Source organism: Herpailurus yagouaroundi, unplaced genomic scaffold (genome assembly GCF_014898765.1).
Source record: "Herpailurus yagouaroundi ecotype Mexico unplaced genomic scaffold, PumYag 205, whole genome shotgun sequence".
Lineage (NCBI taxonomy): Eukaryota > Metazoa > Chordata > Mammalia > Carnivora > Felidae > Herpailurus > Herpailurus yagouaroundi.
The window spans coordinates 14,296,637-14,307,947 of record NW_024412436.1 but is presented as its reverse complement, the minus strand read 5'-3'; the positions used below and the strand labels follow the sequence as shown (position 1 = coordinate 14,307,947).

Sequence of the window (11,311 nt, the reverse complement as noted above, 5' to 3'; positions counted from 1 at the left end):
ACACGGGCATCCCTCTTACAGAGTACATATTAAGCTCTATCCATTATCACCAATACCGTTTAGTAGTTTTATACAGCGTATTACGTTATGATTGTTCTCAACGTTTACTGGGTGACCACACTGCATATAACACAACGTCACACACAATTCCATTCTACATTTTCTGTACGAGGTTCCATGAGCTGTTCAGAAATAAGTGGATGAAACTGTCCATCTTGAGAAGGTGATAATTGAATAAGTAATAAATCAGGGAAGACCTTTACTTCTTTCTTTCTTTGGAGGTCAGTGTTGTAAACGCCCACAATTTCATGTGAGGTAGTCAAACCCAAATACAAGGCAGCGTGTGACAAGTGCCCTGAAAATAGTACAAAGTTACAGAGTTACGGGGTGCCTGGCCATCTCAGTTGGGTCGTGAGTTCAGGCCCCGCATTGGGTGTAGAGATTACTTAAAAAAAAAAAATCTTTTTAAATTTTTTGTAATGTGTATTTTTGAGAGAGAGCGGAGAGGGACAGAGAGAGAGGGGGACACAGAATGCGAAGCAGGCTCTAAGCTCTGAGCTGTCAGCGCAGAGCCCAATGAGGGGCTCAAACTCACGAACAGTGAGATCATGACCTGAGCCGAAGTTGGATCCCCAACTGACTGAGCCACCCGGGTGCCCCTAAAAAAATAACATCTTAAAATAAAAAATTGTACAAAGTTAAACAGAATCAGAAAAAGGAAATGACTTCAGGAGCCAGCCATACCCTGAAACTGCCACTTACCATTTGACGATGGGACAATTACTGATAACTAGAAGTTCCCTGAAAAATTGCGAAAAATATTAACTCCTCTCAGGATTGTTGTCCAGATTTAGTAAGTAAGGTAATGTGTTACTTAAAGTTCCACGGTGCCCGAGAGAGGGAAGAAACACGACAAATTATTGCTACGATGGTAATAATAATTAAAAGTCCTCCTGATAGACACAAACAATTATAAATTAAGGACAGTCCTTGCAGATGCTGACTGTTTATTAAAGCTTAGGTCACATGCTAATCTGCTGTCAGTAAAACATGTTGGGGTCCTGAAGGGTATGATCTCTTAGAATGTCTTCCTGCCGTGTTTCAGATCAGAACTCCTGTTCTGCTCTGTGCCGAGACTGGTGTGGCCAGCGCCATGGAGATGATGCGGACACTCACAGAGGAAGCCGCAGGTCTGGCTCACAAAGCTAGAACCTACTCCAAATTCCAGCACCGCTTTGACGATGCCGAGTCCCACATGCACTCCCTGAACATGGAGGACGTGGCGCAGATCGTCCGTGCGGAGATCGCCGACATCGAGTATGACCTGACCTTGAGGAAGACACTGTGGGCTGCACAGGAGGAATGGAGAACGCTCCTTAGGGAGTGGAGGAACAGACCTCTCCACAGTGTCGACACAGAATCCATGCAGAGAAACGTTTCAAGATGGATGCATGTGATCTCCGTGCTAGAGAAAGGTAACGGCATCTATTTCAAGCTTTCCCACCTAGAATTACGCACACCGCATGGCCTCTGGGTCAGGAAGATCACTGTTCTTGACCTTAACCGCTTTGCCTATTCCCAAGGCCTGGCCATTAGTGGCTGGAGAGGCAGCACAGGAGCGTAGGGGCCGGAATCATTTCCTGAAGAAGAGAAAGATTAAAATTTGGTGGGAAAAATTTTTTTTTGAGTAATAACAATTTTGTGTATTCTTTAGAAGCCATTTCCCTAGGCCAGACCGCAGACGCTTCACCACGATCGTGGCTTTGATGACAGAGGCCCACCCATACGCGGAGGGTTCACCCAGATGCTCACTGTTTTCGCCCACAGCTTCCCTTGGCCAGTGGGAGAAATAGCTAAAAAGTCCCTTTGAGAGGTTTCCCTTCTGCGAATCCTCAAATTTGAAATCTTGCCGACACTGATGTTCCTGTTCCAGCGATTCTGTGAGACCTGTCCTCTCCGCAAGGCGAGTGTCTCACCCGCCTGGCAAGGGAGCACCTTCGCTCTTGATGCTCCTCCCTTACTCTCAGGACGCTGCAGACTGCAACCTCCTCGCCAGAAAAATACTTGACCTTGCTCGGGTTTGAATTCTACGAGAAATAATAACAATATCACAAAACATTTAGAAAAGAGGAAAGCCGGGGACAGATCATCCGTAGTGTCACTGCTGGGACGTGACGCTCATTCTGCGAATTCTCTCCCGGCGCCTTGTCCCGTCTCTGCCCCAGCGAACGGTGTGTGAAGTAGCAAATAGACACTGCTTCTCTTATCCACAGTTTCCCAGAAAAATCTTGCTCTTTTCCAAAATGTAGCCTTAGAGAAGCCAAAGCTATTCTCTTTTCCTTTAGGTCTCTAGAAACATTTTATCATTCAGCATGGCTTTATGAAAGAAGCCCCATCTGGACAGATTGGATATTCAAGCATATAGGTGTAGTTTTTGGGTTTTCTGAGTCCCCGTCTTTGGCTAGGCCTCTGTCTCCTGTCTTTTTCTTTTAGGAGGTTTGAACCTTCAACGGCAGAGGTTTTGAGTCCCGTCTGGCAAGGTTTGCCAGGGCCAGAGGACAGACTGGCCCTGGTCTGTGGCAGAACTTTGACCTACATGCCTGTGTTGCAGTGTTAAATATGTTCTTTATGAAATGCTAGTGAGGGACCCCCGCCCTTTGATGGTCCTCCTTACTGAGCAGAATGTAAAAGCCCCAAACCTGTAACAGTCTTTTGAATGTGTATATGTGTACTAGTCTGTATATCTAGTCAGTGAAAATCTGGGAAACTTTGTGGTAGCTGGCTAGCCCTGGCGTCAGATTTGCCAAGAAAACTTGGCTTTGCTGGTCTTGGGTTTTAATCATCAGTTCTGATAACTGTTCCTCTTTGTTTTTTCTTTTAATTTTTTTTTAATGTTTATTCATTCTTGAGAGAGACAGAGCATGACTGGGGGAGGGGCAGAGAGAGAGGGAGACACGGAATCCGAAGCGGGCTCCAGGCTCCGAGCTGTCAGCACAGAGCCCGACGCGGGCCTCGAACTCACGAACCGTGAGATCATGACCAGAGCCGCAGTTGATGCTTAACCGACTGAGCCACCCAGGCCGCCCCTGTTGCTCTTCGTTTTAATCCACAGTTGATTCCTCTGGGAGGGTGATGTTAATAAAACTCACTATTTTAGTACAGCCTAATAACTGCAAAACTAGAATTATGTTAAATAGCAAACTTGTTTTCTGGTTTAAAAAGTATGATTGGTTGTTATTTGCAGGTTTACCTAAAAACGACCTGGTGACCCATCTTAAGCAATCGGTGACAGAATTTAAACAAGGGCTGCCTACTATCATAGCTCTGGGAAACCCCTGTCTGAAGCCAAGGCACTGGGATGCTCTCCAGATTATTGGAAAGTCGGTTTCTCTTGATAAGAACTGCACAGTAGAGAATCTTCTAGCTCTCAAGGTAAACAAAAATTATTTGAAAACAAAAATAGGTTGAAATACCAGAGGGGCCAATTTTTTAAGCAAGTGAGTAAGTCTGCAAGGAATAGGAATTAGAAAAGGGAGACGTTGGTCGACCGTCCGTGCAAATGGGAGTAAGGCTGGCAGGGGACAGGTGGTCAGAAACTACGTGTAGCTGCAGGTACGGGGTAGGCCGTTCCGTGCACCGTGATCCCGGTGATTCGAGAGCAGCGGCAGTGGTTTGCCTGTGTGACAGATGAGATTAGTGTTTTATTTTGTAGCGGGGCCACTTCTCACAGAGAGCACACCTTCTAGGAACAGAAACATCAAGCTGCTGTATTCCGTTTCACGTAAAATGAAGAGCATGTTGGGATGGCTCTGCCAGTAACTTGATATGATACTTAAAATACACAATTAGGAGCTATTTGCTTTGCTATCTAGGTTTTGTTATAAAAATAGAATCCGTGATTTATATGGTTACAATTTTTTCTATTTTCATAACTAGTTTACAGTAAGCTTCGTTTTTATTTCAGGCTTTGTGATTAACAGCATCTGTTGTCATTTAAAATAGTATTTTATAATTTTCTACTAAATGATCTGTTGAAATGAGGAAATGGGGGGGGGGATAGTTTAAGGAATTTAAAAAGAAGAATTTTAAAAGACACCTTTAGGTGATCTTTAAAATTAGATTACTGCACCTGTCTGGCCCTGACCTTGGTTTTCCCCCTGAACTCACATATCCGCTTCCCTATTTAGTAGGTGCACTTACGGGTCTCAGAGACCTCCCAGGTATCGTTCTCCGTCTCCCAGACCCCACTCTTCCTTCCCTTCCCCATCTCGGCACATGGCGCCTCCATTGTTTTCCAGTTGCTTAGGCTGAAAGTGATGAACTAACCTTTCAGGCTTCTTTTGCTCTCTCTATCCTCATCCCGTCTAAATCCCTTACCCTGTCCTGGGTCATCATCAGGCCTCCTAACTGATCTGTGTGCCAGCGGCGAATTCAGCAAAATGTCTAGATAATTTAAGAGCATATATGTCAACATCATTGGCTAGGTGTATCCAAAACAGCATTCCAGAAACATAGCACAACTGCAATGACATTTTCCTTTACAAAGTCTTGGGCTATGGGAGTCATCATCCCTGGGCAAGTCACGTAAAGGGTGACATTTGGCAGTCTAGCAGCAAGCACTAAAAGTGAGGGCAGACAGGCCTCGAGGGGATCAGCTGGTGGGCTGGTGGCTCCAGAACCTGAAAGGGTTCCAGCGTGCTATCCCTGTATTTCTAATGTGAATAGATAGTTTAACAAGGGATTCTCATGCAGTTTTCGAAGGATCCAAATTAAGACAGTTAATGCAGCATCTGAACAAAAGTGAACAAGGTCTTCAGCCTCTGCAACGCTGTCGGCGGGAGTCAGAGGAATCCTCTCTTCCCGAGGTTGATCATTGCAGTGGTCAGGGGGGAGAGCAGGCCATCAGCTGCTCATCTTAACTGAACTCCAAGAGTTCCTGGAAGATTTGGATCATCCTGTTTCTGTTCACCAACTTACGTAGTAGAGCATGGGTACCTAGATGGACAGGATTGGGCCTAGGGACCCAGCCTTCATTTCCTACAGGATGCGTATCACGTAGTTGACCCAGAGACGGACGGCGGTCATGCTGCAAGACTGCTCAGGACAGCCCGTGACAGGAGCCCACTTGTGGTCCTACCGGGTGGATAAATGATGACGTTATATGACAGCAGTTTCTGTCCAACATGTTATGTAGTCTCTGAAAAACCTGTGACGTGTCACAATGTAAATTCAGAGGAAGAGCTCGATAGTTTCCATAAAACGAACACAGTCACTTCGTGGTTGATCTTTTTCACTTTAGAAACCGTGTGCTTTATCACAGAGGCAGATAATCAACGATAGGCCTAAGACTCATCTGAAGCCTCCTAGATATTACCAAGTTACTTGGGAGATCCGACCACTGGTCAGTCAGGTCCCAGACTCAGACCATAAGGCGTTGAAAGGGCTATACGTACACTTCGTTGAGATTTTGCCCTACACGTTCTCAGTGTTTGGAGTTGATTATTAACAATTTCAGAATGTCAGTGTGACGCACAAGGTTCTTTGTTCAGCACAGAAGCTTGATGGTCCTATGGTTGCCTATCTGCCTTTGGCTGAATAATCTGCATCCAGAGGCACGCGTCCTTCTCAAACTCTCTGTTTAGGCCATAAGCGTTCAGCTGATTTCATCACCGTGATGCCCGTCTCTGGTAGGTGATGAACACTGGTCGTGTTTTACCAAAACACAGGTTCAGGCATCACTCTTCAACCCCATGGAGAGGACACGTGGGACCAGCGGGAGATCCTTTGAGGGATAAGAGCAGTTAGCCCGTGAGTTAATTCTCCGATGTGGAAGTGTAAAGCTCTCCCAGTATCTCTGTGGCAGTGATTGTGAGATCTTGTATCAGGATCTTGTCTGTGGGGACTGGAAAGAAGGCCTACGCGTATGCTCCATCCACCAATGTATGCTCGAGCCACTTATCCTCACGGAGATAAGGAAGGGAAGGGAAGCCAGGGAAAGCTGGGTCTTTCAGATTCCGTTCTCTCAGATCGTCATATCACGAGAGTTACTGTCAGAAGTAAGAGTGTGTCGCGGAGGGGTGAGGCTGTCGGCATTAGTGCAGAGAAGGGAGAGCTGAAGGGGGTAGGGCCATCTGCACGGGTACCGAAGGTGGTGTCCACTGACCTTCTCGCGGGCTGCAATTAGAGGAAGTACACGATGACTGGAAACTTCACTGAGAGCTCAGAGTGGGAAATGGGAAATGGTTAGGAAGGGCTTTGTCCTGAGGCTCAGGCCGGGAGGGGCACGCTCACGGAAGTCCCGCATCGTAAGCGCATCAGGAATCCTTCATCCGCTGAATATTAAAGAATGATGTTTCGTTTCAGATGTTTCAGCACCAACACGAAGTAAACGAAATCTCAATCTCCGCCACTAAGGAGGCTATCCTTGAGAAGACGCTGTTTAAGATTATTGATCTGTGGAACACGACCCCGTTACACTTGGTTGTGCATCACTCCGAGACGTACTCCGTCCTGATCATTTCGTCCATAGACGACATACTCACTCAGCTGGAAGAGTCTCAGATCACACTGGCAACAGTTAAAGGGTCTTCCTCTCTCGGGCCCTTTAAGGTAAATATTACGGCAAAGGGAAAATACTGTCATTGTTTATAGTTTTATTTGTCACTTTAATTTTGTGCATTTCACAACCTTTTGAATTGTGTAAATCATGTATATACCCATATAGAAATGAGATTATTTAGTATTTTGAATACTAGAAATAACTTTTTTGGGAAACATTAACTGTTCATGAAGAGTTGTCATAAACTTCAGTTTGGGCAAATAAAATAAGTTTAAATCATACAAAAATAAGACCCCGTAAGCCAGGACTTACCAGCAGTGCCACATGGTTCTGGCGGGGCCCACGCCAATTCCACTGCCTGCAGACTCTGCTTGCTGGCGCAGTCGCTTCATTTCTGTTTCCTGTGCGGTTGCTCTTAAGATGAGTCCTGTGTGTCCACACCTGTGTGTGTCCCTGCCGTTTGCCAGAACGCATCATGATTAGGAATTGAAACATCGGGTCAGCTCAGGTTCAGTGGTCCTGATAGTCCCTCTCTGCATAGCCCCACATCCGCTAACGTGGCCAAGAATCACTTAAAGAATTAAGGAAACTCAACAAGGTATGTAATAATATGAACGTCCTTAATAGTAAAGGTACCATAATTGATTATAGGTAGTGTGACAGCGAGAAATGTGTACCCATCAAATGGAGTTCATATTATTTGCAAACACACTAGCATTTAGGGAAGATGTCAGTTAATTGAACCTTAGAGGAGAAAAAAAAACTCAATAAATTGCAAAAAAGGGATAAACCATATAAACCATATTCTCCAACCACAGACATTAAAATAAAAAATGAACAGAGAAACAACAAAAAATAGACAACAACAGCAGCAAAACTATCACAAAAAACTAATTTAAAAGCATCCATAAGAATATATAGGAAATGTACTAAAACATTTTAAAATTAGAAAAAGCAGAAAGAATTCTAAATCAAACCTTGTCACAATTGGCTTAGAGCTCCATGAAAAGGAGTATTTAGAGCACCCGGTGCTTTCATTAAAAAGTAAAATGAAGGGGTGCCTGGGTGGCTCAGTTGGTTAGGCGTCCAACTTGAGCTCAGGCCATGATCTCACGGTTTGTGAGTTCGAGCCCCGTGTTGGGCTCTTTGCTGACAGCTCAGAGCCTGGAGCCTGCTTTGGATTCTATTCTGTGTCTCCCTCTCTCTCTGCCCTTCCCCTACTCACACTCTGCCTCTCTCTCTCTCTCTCAAAAATAAATGAACATAATAATTAAAAAGAAATAAATAAAAAGTAAAATGAACGTAGTGAATGATACATGGGGCGTACTCAAGCTGAACCACCACACGCCTGTGTGCACACACACCCGCGCGCACACACACGTGCACACACACCTGCACATGCACATACATGTACACCTGCGTGCACGCACATGCGTGCACACTGACTTCCGCTTCCAGGTGAGGGACCAGGTTCACCTTCCGCCTGAAGTACCCACAGCAGAACAGAAGAAAAGAGACGGACTGTGCTTCCAGGGTGCGACATCAGGCATCGAACGACAGGACCCCACAGAGAGGGGAAACAAACGAGAAGAGCCGAGGTGGCCCCCACCTGAGTTTGCAGGCCTTGCGTGGGGGTGAGCAGGGTGACCCGGCCAGAGCCTGGAAAGAGGAGGTGCTGCTGAAAGTCGGCCGGAGCCTGCAGGCTGCAGGACCAGGGGGGCACAGCTCCAAGGGCCCGTGGAAGTACTGATGCTGGCACGTGAACTCCAGGAAACTCCTGGGCACCCGGGAAAAGACCACGTGTCAGGGTGAGGGGACCACTCACACTGGGCTGGGAGCAGTGCCCGTGTCCACCAGCCGCATTCCGTGAGCGGTCGATGGAGCGCTTGAAGGGCACAGCAGTTAGCCTTATGTTAAATGCTGCTCTAACACACCTTAACAGCAAAACCCGTGATGATGAAACCGGTTCTAAGCAATTTAACAGCACTCGGAACAAAGTTCAGGAATATTCTTAGGAAAATATTTATAGGAATATATTTAGGAAAAGTATCCAGTACCCACATGATAAAATCACCGTGTCTCGAATGCAACCAAAAATTGTCAGACATTTTAAAAAGTAAGAAAATAGAATTCATAATGAAAAAAATTTACTGATGGAAATGGATCCTGAACTGATGCAGCAGTCTGAATTGGAGACGAGGACGGTGAAACAAGTAGATTGTGGAAGACCATATACACCATATACAAACGTGGAGACCAAAGTCAAACTTGTGCGGATAAAAACTGTAATACCTTAGGTGAAATACACACCCTGGGGGGGGGAGGGGAGGGAGGGAATTGACTGCAGGTCAGAAGGTGAAATGCACACTGGGGGGGATTGACCACAGATCAGACTTTACAGGAAAGAAGATGAGTGACTTTAAAGTTTTAAAAAGAAGAACAAAGTTAGACCATCAACACTACCCGATACTAAGACTTCTTGTAAAGCTAATCAAAACAGTTCTTTGTATTGGCATAAAGATAAACAAATGGAACAGAATAGGGATTACAGGAGCACTGGGGTGGTGGTGGTGGGGCTCAGTCGGTTAAGAATCCAACCCTTGATTTCAGCCCAGGTCATGATCTCACGGTTTGTGGGTTCAAGACCCACTCAGGCTCTGCCCTGACAGTGCGGAGCCCGCTTGGGATTCTCTTTCTCCCTCTCTCTCTCTGCCTGTCTCAGTCTCTCTCCCTCTCTCTCTGTCCATCCTCTGCTTGCACTCTGTGTCACTATCAAATAAACCTAAAAAAAAGAATAGAGATTACAAAAAAATTATGCGCACATACACACACACAGGCACCTGATTTTCAACAAAAGTGTAAAGACATTTCCAGAAAGAAGTCTTTTTAGAAATGGTGCTGACAAAGCCAACAGTTATATGCAAAACAAATTTTTAACATCCCCTCGAGCCATATCTTGTAGCACATGTAAACTTTAACTCAGAAGCAGATCATAAACCTAAAAGAAGAAATTTTGAAATCTTGAGAAGAAAACAAAATTTTTGTGACCTCAGGCTAGGCACTTTTCTTCAGCATGACACCCAAAGACTGATCAATAGAAGGAAAAATCTATCAACTGGATTTCATCAAAATTAAAAATTTGTGCTCCTCAAAAGACACTGTTAGGGCAAAAATATATATAAGCCAGGACTGGAATGAAATATTTGCAAAGCCTATGTTTGGTAAAGGACTTCTTTCAAGAATATGTAAAGAATTCTAAAAAAAAAAAAAAAAAAAAAAACCCAGAAATGGGCAAAAGATTTAAGTGGCTACTTCACCAAAGAAAATATTTGGAGGGAAAATAAACATGTGAAAAGATGTTAACTTCACTGCTCATTGGGGAAAAGTTGGATTCCCAGTGAGGCACCTCTGCACGTCTTATGGAATGACTAAAACAAAAAAGACTGATCACCCCAAGTGTTGGTGGGAACTCTCGTACACTGCCGTGTAACAGGTAAAATGTTATAATCACTTGAAAGGTTTCTTTAAAAGTTAAAAAATGGACCCACCACGTGATGCAGCCATTCCACTCCTAGGTATTTACCCAAAAGGAAGGAAGCTTTGTGTCCATACAAAGACTTACACCTGAATATTCACGGCAGCTTTATTTGTATTAGTGAAAAACAGACGCAACCTGGGTGGACGCTTGGTGGATGATACACACATTGTCGTATATCTATACCATGGAATACTACTCAGCAGTGAAAAAGAAATGCAGTACTGATCTATGCAACAACATGAGCAAATCTCAAAATGATTATGCTGAGTGAAAGAAGTCAGACCAGAAAGAATACCTATCATATGGTTTCATTTATATAAAATTCTAGAAAACATAAACTAGGGTGTAGTTTCAGAAAGTCAATCTGAGCTTGTTTAGGGATGGGAATAGGCTGGTGTAGGGGAAGGAATCACAGCAGGGCACAGGAAACCTTTTCAAGGTCAGGGTGTGTTCCTTATCGTGAGGTGACTGCTTCACAGTTAGAAACACATGTCACCGCTGCAACTTCTTACTCAACATGTCTCCGGAGGCAAGGGAGACAAAAGCAAAAGTGAACTACTGGGACCTCGTCAAAATAAAATCTTCCGCACGGCGAAAGAAACAACCAGCAAAACTAAAAGGCAACTGACAGAATGGGAGAAGGTATTTGCAAATGACATATCAGATAAAGGGTTAGTACCCACAATCTATAAATTACTTACCAAACTCAACCCCCAAAAACCAAATAATCCAGTGAAGAAATGGGCAAAAGACGTGAATAGACACTTCTCCAAAGAAGACATCCAGATGGCCAACCGACACATGAAAAAATGCACAACAGTACTCATCATCAGAGAAATACAAATCAAAACCACAATGAGATACCACCTCACACCTGTCAGAATGGCTCACATGAACAACTCAGGCAACAACAGATGTTGGTGAGGATGCGGAGAAAGAGGATCTCTTCTGCACTGCTGGTGGGAATGCAAGCTGGTGCAGCCACTCTGGAAAACAGTATGGAGGTTCCTCAAAAAACTGAAAATAGAACTACCCAACGACCCAGCAATTGCACTACTAGGCATTTATCCAAGGGATACAGGTGTGCTGTTTCGAAGGGACACATGCACCCCCATGTTTATAGCAGCACTGTCAACAATAGCCAAAGTGTGGAAAGAGCCCAAATGGCCATTGATGGATGAATGGATAAAGATGTGGTATATATATATATATAT

General features: G+C 44.6%; 1 protein-coding gene across 1 annotated transcript in view; it reads left to right on the top strand.

Moving 5' to 3' along the window:
• The window catches only part of DNAH14 (dynein axonemal heavy chain 14), a 328,569-nt gene that overhangs the window by 98,172 nt on the left and 219,086 nt on the right, over positions 1–11,311 (top strand). The window contains exons 19-21 of the mRNA XM_040451938.1: positions 1,106–1,475; positions 3,245–3,432; positions 6,364–6,609. Of these exons, the coding sequence (XP_040307872.1) occupies positions 1,106–1,475; positions 3,245–3,432; positions 6,364–6,609 (804 nt within the window). The remainder of the gene's footprint in view (positions 1–1,105; positions 1,476–3,244; positions 3,433–6,363; positions 6,610–11,311) is intronic.